Source organism: Epinephelus lanceolatus, chromosome 11 (genome assembly GCF_041903045.1).
Source record: "Epinephelus lanceolatus isolate andai-2023 chromosome 11, ASM4190304v1, whole genome shotgun sequence".
Lineage (NCBI taxonomy): Eukaryota > Metazoa > Chordata > Actinopteri > Perciformes > Serranidae > Epinephelus > Epinephelus lanceolatus.
Window position 1 is genome coordinate 42,794,270 of NC_135744.1, and position 17,920 is coordinate 42,812,189.

Here is a 17,920-nt window from a genome sequence, read left to right on the forward strand (position 1 = left end):
TTTTACAGCTCTTTCACTGAATTCTCTATATTTTTTAACGTATATCGTCTGTCTTATTTTCTACCCGTTTCCTGTCATCATCTTGTAAAGAATGTTGTCGTGCCTGTTTGGAAACATGGTCAACACATAACTTACTTTTAGTCAAAAAAATATACATATATATCTATATGGCACCATTTTGGCGAGAATGGCAAAAAATTTGTCACCTTCATCAGTGGATTTAGACCTCAAAGGGAATTTATTAACTTAAAGCTGTTGTGAAACACAAACTGCATCATTAAGACACTTGTGGTGGATTTTCACTTCAGTTGATCCCGACAGCAGCACACCAACTTCACGACATTCATCTGACGGCTGGCATTGACAGGAGATCAATTTGGATCTAAAAATCTTGCATCGCCAAAAGTTAATCTGCAATTTCTCAATTGGTCTTTGTTCATCTGAGCAGGAGGGTCAAAGTTCTCTCTGGTTCCAGCTTCTCAGGTGTGATGATGAGCTCTTTGTCTGACATCACAGTAAATTCAGTTTCTTTAGATTTTGGAAATTTAAAGTCCTTGAACTTTAACGGTCATTTTTCATTACGTCCTGATGTTCTATAATGAACAATCAATCGGGGGTAAAAAAAAAAAGGCAGATTCATTAATTATGAAAAGGATTAATGGCTGTAGCTCAAATTAATCCGATTATTCTTGGTAATCGTTCAGCAGCCTATTAAAAAATGTAAATAAATCGCCCGTCACAATTTCTCAGAGCTCTTGCTGATATCCTGAAGTTAAATTCTCTACTATACAGTCAATCCTCACATTTTAAGACACTGGAATCAGAGAATATTTGACAATCAGTTAATTGAATGAGACAAATGATTGATAACTGCCAATTAAACTTCTGACGATCAATGAATCGTTTCAGCTCTGAATGCAAAGCGTTTACTGTGCAGAGGAAAAACTGACAGGAACAGCTGATTTCACATCAGTGCGCCGAGAAATTTTTTTTTTGAAATTCTGAATTTGGAGCAAACTTAATATATTAACCCATTTGTGCCCACAACTGAAATTTGAATTTAGTTTTGGTTGAAGTTTTGTCTGAGCTTGCTGAAGAACAAATCTGGAGAAACATTTAAAATTGGTCAAACTGAAAGGTTTCTTATTTCACTATATTCAGTCGTTGAGCACATGAGACTACTGCTTTTTATGCATATATCATTTTATTTTTGGAATGACAATGGTATTCCCATGTGCCCGAAAAACTGAACTATTATGTCTCTGGGTGCATGAGACCACTGTTTTTCTAAATAATTCATATATATTTATTTGGGGAAAACAGTATTCTCGTGTCCAAAGACTAAATACGTGTTAAAACAAATATTTCATTGTATTTATAGATTTTTACTTTCTCCCATTTCTTTTATCTCATATTTATCTTTTTAGCTTTATTGTCATTATTTTACTAATTAACTTAGAGTGATATTCATCTGTGTATTATCTTACCAAGCTCAGGCCTGTTTTAAAACTGCAGGGAATAATCCTTGTATAATGCACCATGTTTCAATACAATCAAACTAATACTGTGAACTAAATGCAATATAATCTTTGACTATATGAGACTATTGTTTTTTTTTTTTTATATATATATACACATTTCATTATATTTTAGGGATAAACAGCAGTCCCATGTGCCTTAAGATCACATATAGTATCTCAGAAACTATGTGAATCAAGTATCTGGCATCTTTTAACAAATATTTTACACATGTGGAAGAAAATGTAAATACTGACTTGAATATGTCTGCTACTTACCACATATCAAGACTTCAGTCAAAGCACAACATTATGGTGTTGTACTAAACACAGTATGTAAGAGTTGCATTACATAACATTGTTGACACAGCTGATGTTATACACTATAATGTTAACCTAATATTTTACTGTTAGCATCTTAAAGGCTGTACTTTTCCTGTTGATACCAAAGAAGCTACAACAGTTTATATTTAACACCACCCTGTACAATGTGCTGTGTTCAGTGTGGTCACACCAATAAAGCTTCTAAAAACTGAACTGTAATAAAGTCTGTGGGCACATGAGACTATTGTTTTTCTATATCATTATATTTTAGGACTAAGAATGTGCCTGCAGACCACATCTATCTACAAAACTAACACAATTTAAGTGTGTTTCCGTATTTTTAAAAATCCTGACTCTGACTTTTGAGTAAAGTGCGATTTTTCATGTGTTGTGGAAATTCCAAAGTTTCCTAAATATGTCCGTAATTAACTTTTTGCCCAGACTTGAGTCAAAGCACAGCATATTATGGTGCTTTCACTTTTCATCCTAAATTCAGTATGTGGGATTTGCATTACAAAATATTATTGACACAGTTGTTGTTTTACACTTTAATATTTTACTGTTCGTATCTTACAGTTACAACAGTTTATAGTTTATATTTATTACCACCTGTACACCGCGCTGTGTTTCCGTGTGGTCAAACTATTAAAGCTTCTTTGAGCTGTATAATAATAAGAAAGTCTTTGGGCACAAACGTGTTAATATAAACCCGCAGTTTCTCCCTCTGTAACAGATTAGTAAAGTTACCGGCAGCCCCTCGGGTGTTGCTGTTATTGAGCAGAACAACGGAATGTACCGTATCTAGGTGTAACACAGCTCTGGCCGCCATGTTTAGCCAGCAGCTAACACAGCGTGTAGCGGGCCTGTTAAATCTAACATACATCGACACAAACATCTGGAATTGAAAATATTCTATTTTTATAAAAACCTTGCTGATTTGCGCTTCAATTATTGCCACGATATCCTTGGCGAAGTTGAGGTTTTCCTCGGCCAGGATGGTCAGCATGTTGATGTGCGGCTTGCTGTTGAACGTCAGGTCCTCCAGAGACGACTGATACTCCCGGCACGCGTCTTCCCTCGCCGCTTTGTCGTCCATCTTTGAGCCGAGCGACCCGGGGAAACCTACACGAGCCTGATCGATACCATAACCACTGATCAGCAGGCAGTCCATCAACTCATGCGGGAACTCTTCCGCCCTGACTCGGTTCAGATTAACGCTGGTGCGGTGGGTTATTTCTGCCGTCGCCTCGTCGTCGTTCTTCGCCCGTTTATGGACGACAAGAAGATGGCGACTGTAACTGGAGGCCTCATACGTCACACCAACTTTCTTATAGCTGAGTGACGTCAGTTCATCCCCATTGGCTTGTGTCAGGCCGCTTGTAGCGGGCTCTTGATTTTCATTGGTTCGATGAAATAACAGCCACACAAATGAGCCAATCAGATTGAAGCAGGGTGAGTTTATGATTACATAACGAAATATGTTTCCCAGAATTCCAGCACGAGGCCGAGGCGTGACGTTTCACTCATAACTGGAGTTTAAATCAGGTGTTTAATATTAACACCATAGACATATATGTCTATGATTAATACTACGACATTAGCAATGACGTGAAAAAATTCATTAACCAAAATTCAAATAGCTTTATTGGCACAAAGATATGTTATTGCTGAAGCATTCATAAAAATAAATTAAAAAAACACAAATTAATTAATAAAAATCGAAACAAAATAAATAATAATAATAATAATTTATTGGCATAAACAAAGATATGTTATTGTCAAAGTATTTTGTATAAATAAATGAATAAAAAAATAAAATTAAAAAATAAGTAACTAAATAAATAAATAACATAAAAATAAAATGTGATCATAATCAGCATGTTGTACTTTGTAACATTATACAGATAATTTTATATTTTTAATTAGAGCATGAGGCACATTTTTTTATATATTTTTTTACACGCTGTTCATACTCAGCATATTAAATATATTTTATATTTTTACACTTAAGTCAGACGTAATTCTTATATACATATATTGGATGTATATATAGAGGTGTGATTTAGGGAGGGTAAAAGCTTCACTGGGGTCATCAGGTGGGTACCTTCCTTCACTGGTGTTGTGATGACAGTGCAGAGGGCTCATCAGCAGCACCTGGCATCCTGGCGATGTACTTAAGGCTCTGGGATTCGTAGGCCTGTTGCACAGCATCCTCCCAGTGAGCTCAATGATGTAGACGAGGCGCAGTGAGGAGGACCAAAGCACAAGGTCTGTTCTGAGGTTAGCTGAGGCGATATCAGATATGAAGCACAAACGCTGATTCAGATCTGCCAATGAAGCTCCGTCTCCACCAAACCCTTTCAGTCCAGCACCTCTGGAACCAGCAGTAAGCCTTCAGACATGGTACCTAGACCCTCGGTCTGTTCAGACAGTCCTCTTAAATGTGGGCGGGGTTGTTGTCACTCACTGCTCCGTCCAGCACTCGCTGTATTTCCTCATCAGCGGTGACACAGATGGAAGTCTGCACCTGGTTTATCGTCCACAGAACGAGGCTGCACGCCCACATTTTCACAACAAAATAGAACAGGCTGCAGTGAGAGTCTCTCTCCATGGGATATTTAAAAATAGCAGCTTTGTGCATTTAGTCCTTCTCAGGCAAGCTCAGGGGTTTAGTGTTGCTGTAGCCCACAGGAAGTGAGGATTAGAATATATGACCTTCACATAATCCGCTCCAAATTCATCTATATTTTTAAAGTCATTACTAAAAGTGTGTGTCATATAAAAACTAAAGTGATGGTCAAAGTTGTCACAGTGAAATTTAAGGTGTGCTGATGGATTCACGTCATCAACTCATGCATTGAGTAACATTACAAGTTAACGTTCCACCTTAAAAGTTGCCGGCAGTCGGCCCAGTGAATGAAGTTATTTTTTTCTCTTTCATTTTATAGCTGTAGTTTACTGATGTATGAACAGAGGTTACATAAAACCAGAGTGAGCGTCCTCTACTGACCAATCAGACTGCAGGGTTTCTAGCTCCACCTTTTAGTACCAGATCTGTGTGCTAGGTACCCCAACAGAGGGGGGACCAAACATGGGGACGCTAAGGAACGCTTCTGTTGGGACCATCCACAACTTTTCACACTGGAAACGGAAAATAAACGTACTGAACCGGACTGCTCGGTGGAAACGGGGCTTAACCTCCAGTCTCGTGCTCCTCCCACTCGGCTGGTGTCTGATAAAGAGACAATCTGGGCTTTAACTGTTGTTGGTTTCTTAAAGCAGTGATACAAATGTTTGAAGTTGTGAGTCGATCAGGAGACAGATTTCTGACTTTGTCTGCCGCTTAAAAAAATGATTGTTATATTGCATGTCAGTTTTTTCCAGCTCTAATTCATCATGTTTCCTGAAGATAAACTAACTGCAGTATATTCTCCATGATGAGCAGCTCCTTCCTCTTTCTGTCGAACTCAAATAAAAACAAAAATATATCTGACAGTTAAAGGAGAATGATCCAGATGTGTGATTTTAACAGACAGCTAACAGCTGGCTGTAAACATTTCAGTAACTTTGAGGGAATGTGTGTGTTTTGTTAGGGTGTATTTCCTGGACTGGTAGAGACTGAATGGTGTTGTTGACAGCAGAGAGCTGACAGTGTCACAGCTGCCATGTGAGGCTCCTCACCAGCTGGTTGGATATTAATAGACTCAGTAAAGTAACACAAGACTGGGAGGAGAAATGTTGTATCTGTCATCCAACACTAAAATTCTGATTAAAGGCTTTTTAATCAGGGAACACGACTGTAGCTGCCGTTAAAGACAGACACGTCTCGACTCAGACATTCACGCTCCCCTCAGGATGAACCATAATGTCTACAAACTGAGATCTGCAAGACCAGATTTTGGTATGACAGTCAAAGCCCGGGGTGGAAACTGTGAACAACTGAAATGGCCCTAAAGTGCTCCACAGTTTCCGCCCCGGGCTTTGACCCGGAAGTCCAATAGCATTAAATGTGTAAGAGAAGACGAAGCCGGTAACAACATGGAGAAATCTACATCCAGAGCCGTGACTTTTTGGACAGACCAAATGTACAGAGCTGTAAAGTTGTCCACCATGGTAGCAGTTAGCTGCTAGCTAACCGTAGCTAACTTGTTTGTCCATTGTTTGGTCTGTGACGTAATAGGTCAACAGGAAAAAGGTCCAATACTAACAAGCTGAAAGGGGGCATATCTCCACCTATCGTAGAGGAGTCGCACATACTTGGCTCAATAAATGGATTCCCCTCCCGTGCTTGTATACTGGGACAAGGACAGTAGGCCAGTTAGATGTCCTCGTCCAGCTGGAACTGTGACAGGAAACGTCCCATTCATTGTTGCATTTTCACCTTCGGACAATTTAGAGTCACCAATTTACCTGCGTGTCTTTGGACTGTGGGAGGAAACCGGAGGAAACCCACACTGACACAGGGAGAACATGTCAACTAACTTTCCTAATGTTGCTTATAAACACACGCTGATGGACACACAGCTCAGTCACTACAGCTGCATTAACATCGTGTTTGTCAGATTTTATAAATCTGCAGAGTCACCAGTATAAGCTGAAAGTGATATAATAAAAAACATTTTGCAGACAGACGTTTAGAAACACCATCAGATGTCCAAGTGTTTAAAGTAAAAGCCGTGCTCCTCCAGCAGAGACTCAACTTGTTTTACTTCTGACATGTTTTCACAAAGTGTCAAAACTCAGAGTGGACGACAGTGACAACACTTTATTTTACAGGTCTGACATATTTCAATCCTTTCCACAAGTTTCCTGAACAGAACTCTGTAACCTGGCGCTGATGACAGGAGAGGAAATCTAACTTAAAACAGCCGCACCAACTAAAACCCATCTGCAGATCGGCTGATGATAAAAAAAATTTGTAGTTGCTGCCCTGATTTAAACCCAGGTGTCCTTCAGATACGCTGCCTGTGGACGTTACTCCAATAATTCATTCTGTTTGATTCATTTGTCTCTATTTCCCCTCCAAATAACACAATGCATTCTGGTAAAACTCAACAGGAAGTCCTGCAGACGTGTAAAATAAAGCTTTTAGCCAACACTGTAACAGCAATCTAAATTCAAGACCACCTGTGACGTCGTGGCCTCTGAGAGTTTAGATTAAAAAATAATAAAAAATAACAACACGACTGACGTGAGTGGACTGATATAGGAAGTACAACAGTGTTGATGTCCACACAGACAGGAAGCAGCTGATCAATAACAGAAGGTGATTTTTTTTTTTTTTTTTTTTTTTAAGTGGAAGAAATTGCTCATGTCTGGAAATAATCCGTCTCTCCTCTGGTTTCATCACGTCTCTTTTCTCTGAGTCTGTTTCATCAGTTCGTTCTATTTCAGAGCAACGTCACAAGTCTGCTCACACTGAAAACGTAAAAACACTTCGTCCTGGATCTGATCTGATCCTGGGTCTGATCTAATCCTGGGTCTGATATGATCTGATCCTGGGTCTGATCTGATCCTGGGTCTGATCTGATCTGATCCTGGGTCTGATCTGATCCTGGGTCTGGTCTGATCCTGGGTCTGATCTGATCTGATTTGATCTAATCCTGGGTCTGATCTGATCCTGGGTCTGGTCTGATCCTGGGTCTGATCTGATCTGATCTAATCCTGGGTCTGGTCTGATCCTGGGTCTGATCTGATCTAATCCTGGGTCTGGTCTGATCCTGGGTCTGATCTGATCCTGGGTCTGGTCTGATCCTGGGTCTGATCTGATCTGATCCTGGGTCTGATCTGATCTGATCCTGGATCTGGTCTGATCCTGGGTCTGATCTGATCTGATCCTGGATCTGGTCTGATCCTGGGTCTGATCTGATCCTGGGTCTGATCTGATCTGATCCTGGATCTGATCGTTGCGGCCGGATGAGCTCAAAGCATGAAGGAATGGTCCCGAGCGCTGACGCAGGTCGAGGGTTGGATTCTCAGAGGAAGTCCATTAAGGAAAAAATAACAATCGTAGCTCGACCAACATCTCCATGGTGACGCAGGAATGATTTACTGAAAGTTTGGCCAGCTGAGAGGAGTGAGAGAATCTGATTGGGTGTCAGGGGGAAAGTTTCCCATGATGCTCAGTTACATCCTGACAAAAAAACAACCGAGAAACGGCTGATAAATATCAGCACAGATATTTCATACATAAACAGAGTGTAGATCTGGCACACACATGTAGAGGGGCCCCAAACCCTCCCCCCTCCTGAAAGAGACGTGAAACGACCACAACACACCAACCAATCAGCTCTCTGGGTTTACAGGAGACAAACTGTACCATGTCTTTTTGTGGTCACTTTGCATCTTGGTGGTGGTGTTTGTTTTGCGTCTCAGAAGTGGTCGTCAATTTGTGTCTTTCAGTGGTCGTTTTGCGTCGGTCATTTTGTCTTTCTGGTTGTTTTGTGTCTGTCTGTGGTCGTCATCTTGTGTGTCTCGGTTTCTGTCCTTTTGGGCATCTTGGAGGACATTATGTGTCTCTGTGGTTGTTTTTTAGTCTCTGTGTGGTAATTTTGCATCTTTTTGCATCTTCTCGGTCACCGTTTTGCATCTCTCTGTGGTTGTCAGCCTGCGTCTCTTGGTGGTCATAGTTTGTGTCTTTGTGGTCGTTATTTTGTCTCTCGCTGTGGTCGTCCTTCTGTGTCTTGGTGGTCGTAGTTTTGTGTCCTTTTGCATCTCTGGTTTTGTGTCTTTTTGGACATTTTTTTAGTCTCTTTGTGGCTGTTTTGAAACTCTGTCTTGTCGTGTCTTTATGGTTGTTTTCTGTTTCTTTGAGGTCATTTGAAGTCTCTCTGTGGTTGTTGTTTTGCCTCTCCTGGGGGTTGTTGTTTCTTGTCTCTTAGTGTTTGTCATTTTGCACCTGTCAGAGGTCGTCGTTTTGTGTCTTTGCAGTCATTTTGTATAATTTTGAAGTATCTCTGTTGTCGTTTTGTCTCTTCAAGGTCGTTTTCCGTCTCTTTCAGCGACACTGTGCAGGTGAAGCAGAGCTCTCAGGTGCTGCAGCTGATCTTCAGTAATTATCCGACACCGGAGACGAACAGATTCTCTCTGACACCAGACTCAGTTTCACAGAAACACGTCACAGGTTTGTGTTTCTCTGTAAATGTTCGCTTGGATTTGGTTGCAGATTGTCAATATTTAAAAAAAACAAAAACAAAAAACAAACAAAAAGAAAAACACCATCTGGAGATCTACGTTTATCTGACAACAAGAAACGATAACAGTCCCTTCTATCACTTCCTGTCGGTCCACTGGGTCGTCCGTCCTGGACTGTAGAGACAAATATGGAAACAGAAAACCCACCACACTGGCCTCAGATCAGCTTCATGTCTTTATATTATTGTACTTGGAGAAAAGAGCGATATGAAGTCCTCCCCCCCTCCTCCCCGCTCCCCCTCCCCCCTGCTCCCCCTCCACCCGCAGCTCAGTCTCAGGCGTCAGAGTCGTCGCTGCTGTCGCGGCTGATCTCGATCTGCAGCGACGGCAGGTTGTCCAGCCGGCTCTTCTTCATCTTGTGGGACATACGCTCCTGTTTCTGTTTGATCATGGCGCCCCACATCTTCTGCAGCGTTGAGTCGTCTTCCTCCTCCACCTCCTCTTCCTCCTCTCCGTTGCCGCGTTTCCTGCCGCTGCCCTCGCTGACGTCCTTCCTCCCCGAGGAGAAAAGACCCGCTGACCGGCTGCTCGACCTACGCTCGTGATGGCTGCCGCTGCTGTCATCTTCAGCGGAGCCGAGTCTGCTCCACAACCCACCTGCAGGGGAGGAGGTGGGGAGGAGGTGACGAGGAGGTGATGGGGTTAAAAACAAACATCATAAACAGGCTCAGACATAAAGATCATTAATTTGTTGTTTGTTTTACAAGTTATGAGTTCGGCCTCCGTACCTGTCTTCCTGTCTTTGGATGAATTGGAGTAGACGCCTCTGGTGTCTTGACTGGCCACGCCCAGTCTGCGATGCACGTCTCTGATTGGTTCTCTGGCCGGAGGCGTGTCTCTGGTGGAGACGGGGGAGGGGGAGCGCCGTCTTTCGGGAGAGTAGCGTCTCTTCCCCAGCCGCTGCCGCACGTCTACAGAGGACACAGTCAGTTAATACATCAGATGTATTTGAATATTAATGAGGAGGAGGAGCTTGATGAGGTCACACCTGTCTTTCCACTGGTGACCACCGGGGGCGTCTGTCTGTGCTGAGACAGTCCCTGTCTCTTCTCCTCCAGCAGCTGACGAACGTCTGTCACCTTGGCGGGAGACGGTGATTTGGCCCTGGGCTGTGATCCTGACCCACCAACTCTGTTCCTGCTCACAACAACAAAACACAAACAAACATGAGATAAACAAAGTCTCTGCAGGTTAAACAGACTGATAGAGACCTTTTTAACACAAGAGAATAAAATTCAACACTTGGTCGCCATATTTGAGAGGGTAAAACCAGCCTGTAAACAAGTGACAGTAAACAGAAGAGCGTCTCTTCTTCTGGATATAAAGAACCGTAACGTTTAAATTTCTAGACTAATTTCAATGAGACCTTTTAATAATTGTGTTTATGATCTGTGAGTTGTTAAAAAAAAGTTGTGTCTCCATATTTAGTGTATAATCACTGCAGGACGCTCTGAGGAGGAGTGTGTGTTCAGACCAAAGATTCATGATGAAACGAGTTGAAACAAACACCTACTGTCGATGTAAAAACCTGCTGGTTCACAGGAAGTGACCACCATGAGACGGTGTATCATCTTTAGTCAACAACTCCAAAACCAGCATCAGATGGACTGTATTCATAATCAATACGCCACAATAATATAAATAACCAGCGCCAATTCATCAGTCAATGAGAATGTGTGTGTGTGGGCGGGGCATAAGCACATACAGGGAGCAGCAGCAGCGACCCACCGTCTGACACACTGTGAGGACAGAAACACAGAGGAAGCTAAAAACGTATCTGTTCTCTTTAACTGGCTCTGACTCTCCTCATTCAGCTCTGAAACTCTTTCTTTTCTTCTTTCTTCACACTGCTGCAACTCTTAAAATCTTACTGGATTTTATGATTTACAGTTTTACAACTCTGACTTTATGTCATGATTTTGACTCTTTATGATTTTAAGTCTGTTTATGTTCATTCTGTCTGTTGTCTTGTCAGCGCTGATACTGTCGTTATCCTGAAGCACTTCATCTACATCGCAGTAAAACAGTGAGAATAAAGATGGCGGCTGACCGGATGCTCTTCAGCTGAGTGTCCAGCTCATCGGCGTACATCGTCATCTTCTTGCTCTTCTTTGGCGACGGTGTGGAGATCATCTTCAGCTCCAGGTCATAGTCCATCTCGTCCGACTCCGACCACGGCGACGGAGAGCGCTCTGCGTGGCTGCGAAGCCCCGCCCCCAGCGAGCGCGAGCCACTGCCCCTTTCGCCTCGCTCTTTGTACTCGACCACCCTGTCGTCTGAGTCCATGTCCTCGTCACGTTCCTCCTCCTCCTCCTCCTCTTCCTCCTCCTCCTTGATGGGCTCCTCGGGCAGGTTGACCAGGTCAGCTGGAGAGAAGAGGAAGAGGAGGAAGAGGAGTGAAAGCTGTGTCCATGAAGGAGCGTCTCCTTTAATCAGAGCTCCTGATTTAATTAATGACACAGTATTTTAAACTTCCTGTTTCGCCTGCGTTCTCACATTTAGCATTTTTAGAGCATCAGCTTGTTTTATTCAATAAAAAATACGTTTGGTGTCTATTGCTCAGACTGAGGTGTGAGATCAAGTGTTTACCAGAGTGTCGATGTGTGTATGGCGGCGTGTGTCCCATGCTGTCTCCGATCAGAGGCTTCTTGCTCTTGATGACGTCTCGTTGGATCCTCCGGTTGTGATACCTCCTCTTCCTGCAGACACAGAGGACGTTAAAGACAAAGTGCTGCTTTAAACAATCCGGCGAGTGAACCATGTTTGAGTCTCACCAGGAGTTACTGAGGATCCCCTTCATGCCGCCGTAGTTCGGGTTTCCGTATTTCATGTAGTATCGGCTGCGACGAGCGGCGCCCAGCTCCTTCTTATCATCTGTGGACGAAAACACAGAGTCAGTAAAACGTTGTCTTTGTGTTTTAAATCAAACCTTTGTTGTCAGCTGTGGTTCAAAGTTAGGACGGGTTTAAAACAGTGTTGTCTGAGGCCGCGATCACACAGAGAACACACTGCAGGTTACAAAACATGAGGCGCACCGACTTTTCTTTTTCACACTGAATGACACTAGTACAAAAACACTTGTTCACCTCCTCACCCTAACCTTCCTGTGTCATCTTTATTTACTGTATGTATTCTGCAGTAATCAGTGTGTAGCTGCTGCCATGTTGAGGCAGAGGGTGCTGTGTGTAGCTCTGGTTGAGGGTGAGAGGCTGTCAGCAGATAAACAGAGATCTGTGTGGGTACATGAGACCCTAAAAAAGAGGCTGGATCATGGGGAGTACCACCAGTTGGTCCAGGAGCTTCTCCTCCATCATGGACGTTTACAGTACTGCACTTATCTGCTGTTTTCTATTCAGATGGTGCTAACTGTGCTTTGTAAAGTCGTATAGCTCTGGGTATCCAGCAACCACTACCACCAGTTTCTCCTCCATTGTTTACCAACTGTAAACTTGTTGTTGTGACCACCACAGAAGCCCCGCCTCTCACATCATCCCATTGGACAGAGCAGAGATGACGTGGGGCACTTTTCTGCTCTGAGTTAAAGTTTTCTCTACTCAAGGAGTGCTCCGGCAAAAACACCAGGTGTTAGGGCGCAGAAACACAAGGTGCGTAGCCTCGTAGCAAAAAGTTTCCTCCAGCTGCTAAAACGCTTTCTGTGTGATCAGAACCTGAAGCTCCCAGATTTAACTTAAACCTAAACAGACCGGGTTTAACTAGACTTTACAGTTTAAATTGAGCATAGCGTTAGTTCAGACAGGACACGATGTCAAGCTCAGCTCACATCAGCTGATCTCAAGCAGCCAATCAATTGATGGATCAGCTGATAGATCACATGATTCCTTTCTATGGATTCAACTGGCTAATCTCATTCATGGCGCCCTATTTAAACTGCTTCCTACTGTTGCTACTTGGCAACCTGCCTCCACCCCAGCTCCTCCTTTATGTTGTGTCTGACTCATCAATGTCATTTCTGTTTGTCACTGATGCTGCTCTGTTCTGTTCCCAGGGGTCTTTGCTGCTGCTCGCCACTTACATATGTGACTGGTGTCTGTACATCTGTAAATATACAAAGGATGCCTCTGGTGTCCGACGCAAGGAAGTGCATTTCTTTACAGATGGACAGAAACCTGATGATAGATAACTTCTTTGTAATCAAACAAACTCACTTGATGATCAACAGGCAACTGAATTAAAGGAAATGACCTGCTCCTCCCTGAGGGCGGAGCTTCAAACAGACGTTCAGGGTGAGAAGCCTCTGAACTGAGTAAACTGAGGTTTAACTGGAGTTTTAAGTTTAACTGAGGTTCAGCAGAAGCTGGACGGAGGCTGGCGAGGTTTGACCTGAACTCACCGTGTGTGGCGAAGCGCAGGAAGAGTTTGTTTCCTTTGAAGGCTCTGGTGGCGGGTCGCAGGTCGTTTCTCAGCAGAGACTCTCTCTCTGCCCTCGACAGGTCATCCACCTGAGACACATACACACACACACACACACACACACACACACACTCAGCTGTTCATGTCGTCCATCAGTTATTGGAACAGATCAATACACCTGATCAGGATGTGTCGGAGTGAACTCTGCTCCACCTGAACGCTCTCCGCCTTCGTCTTCTGCTCCGCCTCTCCATCGCTGTCTTTCACCTCGATCTCCTCACCGCTCTTCTTCACAGTTTCCTCCTCGTCCTCTTCCACCTCGCCCTCCTCCTCTTCATCGTCCTCATCGTCATCTGACCCTTGACTCCGGCGACCTGACGAGTGAACAAACACACGGTCAGTTTTGATCCCTTTGAGAACCTGCTGAGTGCGTCTCCGTACGCACACTGACCTTTGCTCTGTGCGCCGGCTCGCTCCGTCCTTTCTGTTTCCGCGGTAACTGTCTGCTCGTCAGGCATCCGGCTGCTGTTGATGAGGGCGCGGATGGATGTGTTGTCATCGAGCCAAACCACGTTACCTAGGAAACAATCAGGTGGTGTTAAGACTCATCAGGTCCTCACTGAGCTCTGGTGTCAGGTTTTGTTTTTGCTTTTTTCTAACAGTCACCTTCAAAACATTTTTTTATTTATTTTGTTTTATTTTTATCTTATTCTGTTTTATTTAATTTCATTTTACTTCACTTTTTGTTTTATTTTCATTTTATTTTCTTTAATTAAATTAAATTTGAATTTATTTCATTTTATCTTATTAATTATTTATTTTTAAACGCTTGATGAAAATTGATGAAAAAGGACGTTGTGAAGAATTTAATTTCTTTTTGTAACAAGAAACGTGAGCTCACAGAGAAACTTTTACTGTAACAGAGTATTTTTACACTGTGAATTAGTACTTTTACCACAATAGAGGATCTGAATACTTCCTCCACCACTGTGTGTGTGTGTGTGTGTGTTACACTCACAGGAAGTGTCGTCGATCCACTCGATGTGTGCTGGAGGATATTCCTTAAAGTATCCGAAGACGTCCTGCGTGCTCATGTCATCCACGCCCGTCACGTAGATGGCCTCCATGCGCACTTTGGGGATAGCTGAGCACCACAGAAGAAGAAGAAGAAGATGACGACAGGTTAATACAAACACCTGTAAATGGTCACTCTGTGGTCATGTGACATGCAGGTGTCAGGTGACTCCTCCCACCTTTCTTCATGGTGTCTTTATCCAAGAAGACGTTCCTCTGATCGACATGCTCCTCTGGACGGAAATGGAAACGTCTGGCTCGCTTCTCTTTTCTCTCGATCGCCTCCTGACGATGAAAACACACGTCAACACTTCAGTTTCTGTTCGTTCAGCGCTTCAACGAGGAGGAGGAGCAGGAGGAGGAGGAGGAGGAGGAGGCTAACATTGGACCATATTCTGAAAGTGTTACTGAGTTTAACTGTATTTTCTCGTCTGTGTTGTGTTAAAAACAGACGTCTTGTCGACCACTCTGATCCACAGGTTACAGGGTGCGTCTACAGTTTACAGCATTTGATATTTATTTCAAACATCTATCACTCACTGACCCCTTTATTAGGTACACCTTGTTCATACTTTTTAATTCTTGGTGTCACAGACTCAACAAGGTGCTGGAAACATTCCTCAGAGATGTTGGTCCATATTGACATGATGACATCACACAGTTGATCCATGATGAGAATCTCCCGTTCCAGCACATCCCAAAGGTGCTCTATTGGACTGAGATCTGGTGACTGTGGAGGCCATTGGAGTACAGTGAACTCATTGTCATGTTTGAGATGATGTGAGCTTTGTGACATGGTGCGTTATCCTGCTGGAAGTAGCCATCAGAAGATGGGTACACTGTGGTCATAAAGGGATGGACACGCTCAGCAACAATACTCAGGTAGGCTGTGGTGTTTAAACCATGCTCAGTTGGTACTAAGAAAATCTCCCCCACACCATTACACCAGCAGCAGCAGCCTGAAGCGTTGATACAAGGCAGGATGGATCCATGCTTCCATCTGAATGTGGTTTTTCCAATCTTCTATTGTCCAGTTTTGGTGAATTGTAGCCTCAGTTTCCTGTTGTTAGCTGACAGGAGTGGCACCTGGTGTGGTCTTCTGCTGCTGTAGCCCATCTGCTTCAAGGTTGGACAAGGTGTTGTTGCTTCAGAGATGCTCTTCTGCACACCTTGGTTGGAACCAGTGCTTATTTGACTTCCTGTTGCCTTTCTATCATCTTGAACCAGTCTGGCCATTCTCCTCTGACCTCTGGCATCAACAAGGCATTTTGGCTCACTGGATATTTGCTCTTTTTGGGACCATCCTCTGTAAACCCTAGAGATGGTTGTGCTGAAAATCCCAGTAAATACTCAGACCAGCCCGTCTGGCACCAACAACCATGCCACGTTCAAAGTCACTTCAATCACCTTTCTTCATCATTCTGATGCTCCGTTTGAACTTCAGCAGCTCGTCTTCACCATGTCTGCATGACTAAATGTTAATGAGCTGCTGACACCTGATTGGCTGATTAGCTGTTTACATTGATAAGCTGTTGAGCAGGTGTACCTAATAAAGTGGTCGATGTATATATATATATATATGGCGATTCATGATCCCTGCTGCTGTAAGACAGTGAGAACATTTGAATAAAATGGATGGAGGACTGTCTGTCTGTCTGTCTGTCTGTCTGTCTGTCGTACCTTTGAGTTGACATCAATCCCGGTGATGAACGCTCCAGCCTTGTTCTCATATCGCCGGCTCGTATCCTTCAAAACAAAGCACAAAGACACTTTAATGAGACACCTGTCAGCCCCTCTGATTGTGACTCAACCAAACACTGACCTGATGATGTCAGCAGGACTGTTAACAAATACATTTAAAGTTGAGACCAACAGTTTAAATGAAAACTCCTTTCAGACTAAAACTCTGACATAACACCTCCACTGAGCGTTACACCAAACTCCCATTCAAACAACACTTACTTTAATTCTTATCTAGCTCAGTAACACAGTGACTACACACCCTGTCCTACCTGAGGCAGGTGAACCAACAGGTGACGGAGACCTGCAGTGATACATTCACCTCCGCAGCAGACTTTACAGTGTTCTAGTCACTGTGTTCTGGTGAGAAGATGAAGTAAAACTACCTCTAAAAGTTCATCAATTTCTCTTTTATATGTGATTATTAACGTGCCGAATTGATCAGAGACTCTGTGTGTGTCAGAATCATCAAACATTTTTAATAATCATTAAAACGCTCCGTTATTTCGCCGTTAAAAACGTTTAATTTCCAGTGTTCTTACCGAGGTTTGGTGGCACGGTGACTCCATCCAAACACACTACATGAAGCAGCTTCCAGCAACAAGTGAGTGAAATAACAAACAAGTGAGCGGCCGCTAAACAAACACGTTTTAACTCTGGACCGGCTCGTGGTAACAGCCGGTAACCGTTGGCCCGTTAACGGTCACAGTGCTAACAACTACAACCGGAGAGAGACAGCCCGGAGTCGACGTTAACACACGCCGGCTCTTGGTGCGCTCCCGCCGGCCGCCAGAGACGCCAGTCCCCGGTCTGACAAGGCCTCAACCAGACACTTACCGGTAGCAGCTCCTTCAGGGAACGGTTAACGGAGATGTCCTCCGCCTCCAGCTCTCCCTCCTCCACCTCCATCGGTTCGGCTTCGCGGGCATCTCTGTCCGACTCGGAGTCGGAGTCTGAGTCCGAGCGGTCCGAGCCGCTGTCTGATTTCACCGACACCCGTAAGCTACGTACTGCCGCCATGGCGCGAGCTGCGAACAACGGCCGCTGCTGCTGGAGGTGCTGCGGTTGTTTTGTAACCCGGTAATGATTCTGTCCTCTCGCTTCTTCTTCGGTGGTGTTGAGGCGGGAACAGACGTTACACCGGAGCATCAGCGCCACCCGGTGGATACTGTGTGTCTGTGTTTTTATCGCCTCAGTCTGACATTTATAAATTAAATTAAATTAAATTAAATTTAACAGTAATCTTATTGACTATCGTGTGATATTATATAATTTACTGAAATTTAGTTTATTGTAATAATGTTTTATACTGTAATTTAAACTAATTTAATTCACGTTAAATTAATCTCTCTACTATATTTATTGTAATTTGATTTAATTTACCATGATGTAACTTAATTTAATTCAATGTAATATAATTTATTGTAAAATAATTGACTGTGATTCAATTTATTTTATTGTAATATTATATACTGTAGTTCAAACTCATTTAATTTACCGTCATTTAATTTCTTTAATATATTTATTGTAATTGTATTTAATTTACAATGATGTAATTTAATTTTTTTTCACTGTAATATTGCTTACTGCAATATAATTTATTTAAAATAACTGACTGCAATTTAATTTATAGTAATATCATTAACTGTAATTTATATTAATTTCTATATGTTTACTATACCTTAATTTACCATGAGTAA

At 43.0% G+C, this 17,920-nt stretch overlaps 2 protein-coding genes across 3 annotated transcripts in view; both read right to left on the bottom strand.

Annotated features, from left to right (window-relative positions):
• pcf11 (PCF11 cleavage and polyadenylation factor subunit) overlaps window positions 1-3,149 on the bottom strand; it is a 20,972-nt gene extending 17,823 nt beyond the window's left edge. The window contains exon 1 of one of the 2 annotated variants that reach the window (XM_033649033.2): window positions 2,770-3,149. In XM_033649033.2, the coding sequence (XP_033504924.1) occupies window positions 2,770-3,012 (243 nt within the window). In that variant the 5' untranslated portion in view covers window positions 3,013-3,149. The remainder of the gene's footprint in view (window positions 1-2,769) is intronic. The other variant, XM_033649042.2, reaches the window with a different exon arrangement.
• A 3,432-nt stretch (window positions 3,150-6,581) lies between these two features.
• ncbp3 (nuclear cap binding subunit 3) lies at window positions 6,582-17,487 on the bottom strand. Its single transcript, XM_078172651.1, has 14 exons — window positions 17,058-17,487; window positions 16,161-16,226; window positions 14,660-14,765; window positions 14,425-14,550; window positions 13,858-13,983; window positions 13,620-13,780; window positions 13,387-13,495; window positions 11,810-11,909; window positions 11,625-11,734; window positions 11,086-11,401; window positions 10,024-10,172; window positions 9,764-9,946; window positions 9,297-9,632; window positions 6,582-9,258 (listed from the first exon to the last, which is right to left on the bottom strand). Exons 1-13 carry the CDS (start codon window positions 17,367-17,369, stop codon window positions 9,310-9,312), a joined length of 2,187 nt encoding a protein of 728 aa, XP_078028777.1. The 5' UTR covers window positions 17,370-17,487; the 3' UTR covers window positions 6,582-9,258; window positions 9,297-9,309.
• Window positions 17,488-17,920: the final 433 nt, after the last annotated feature.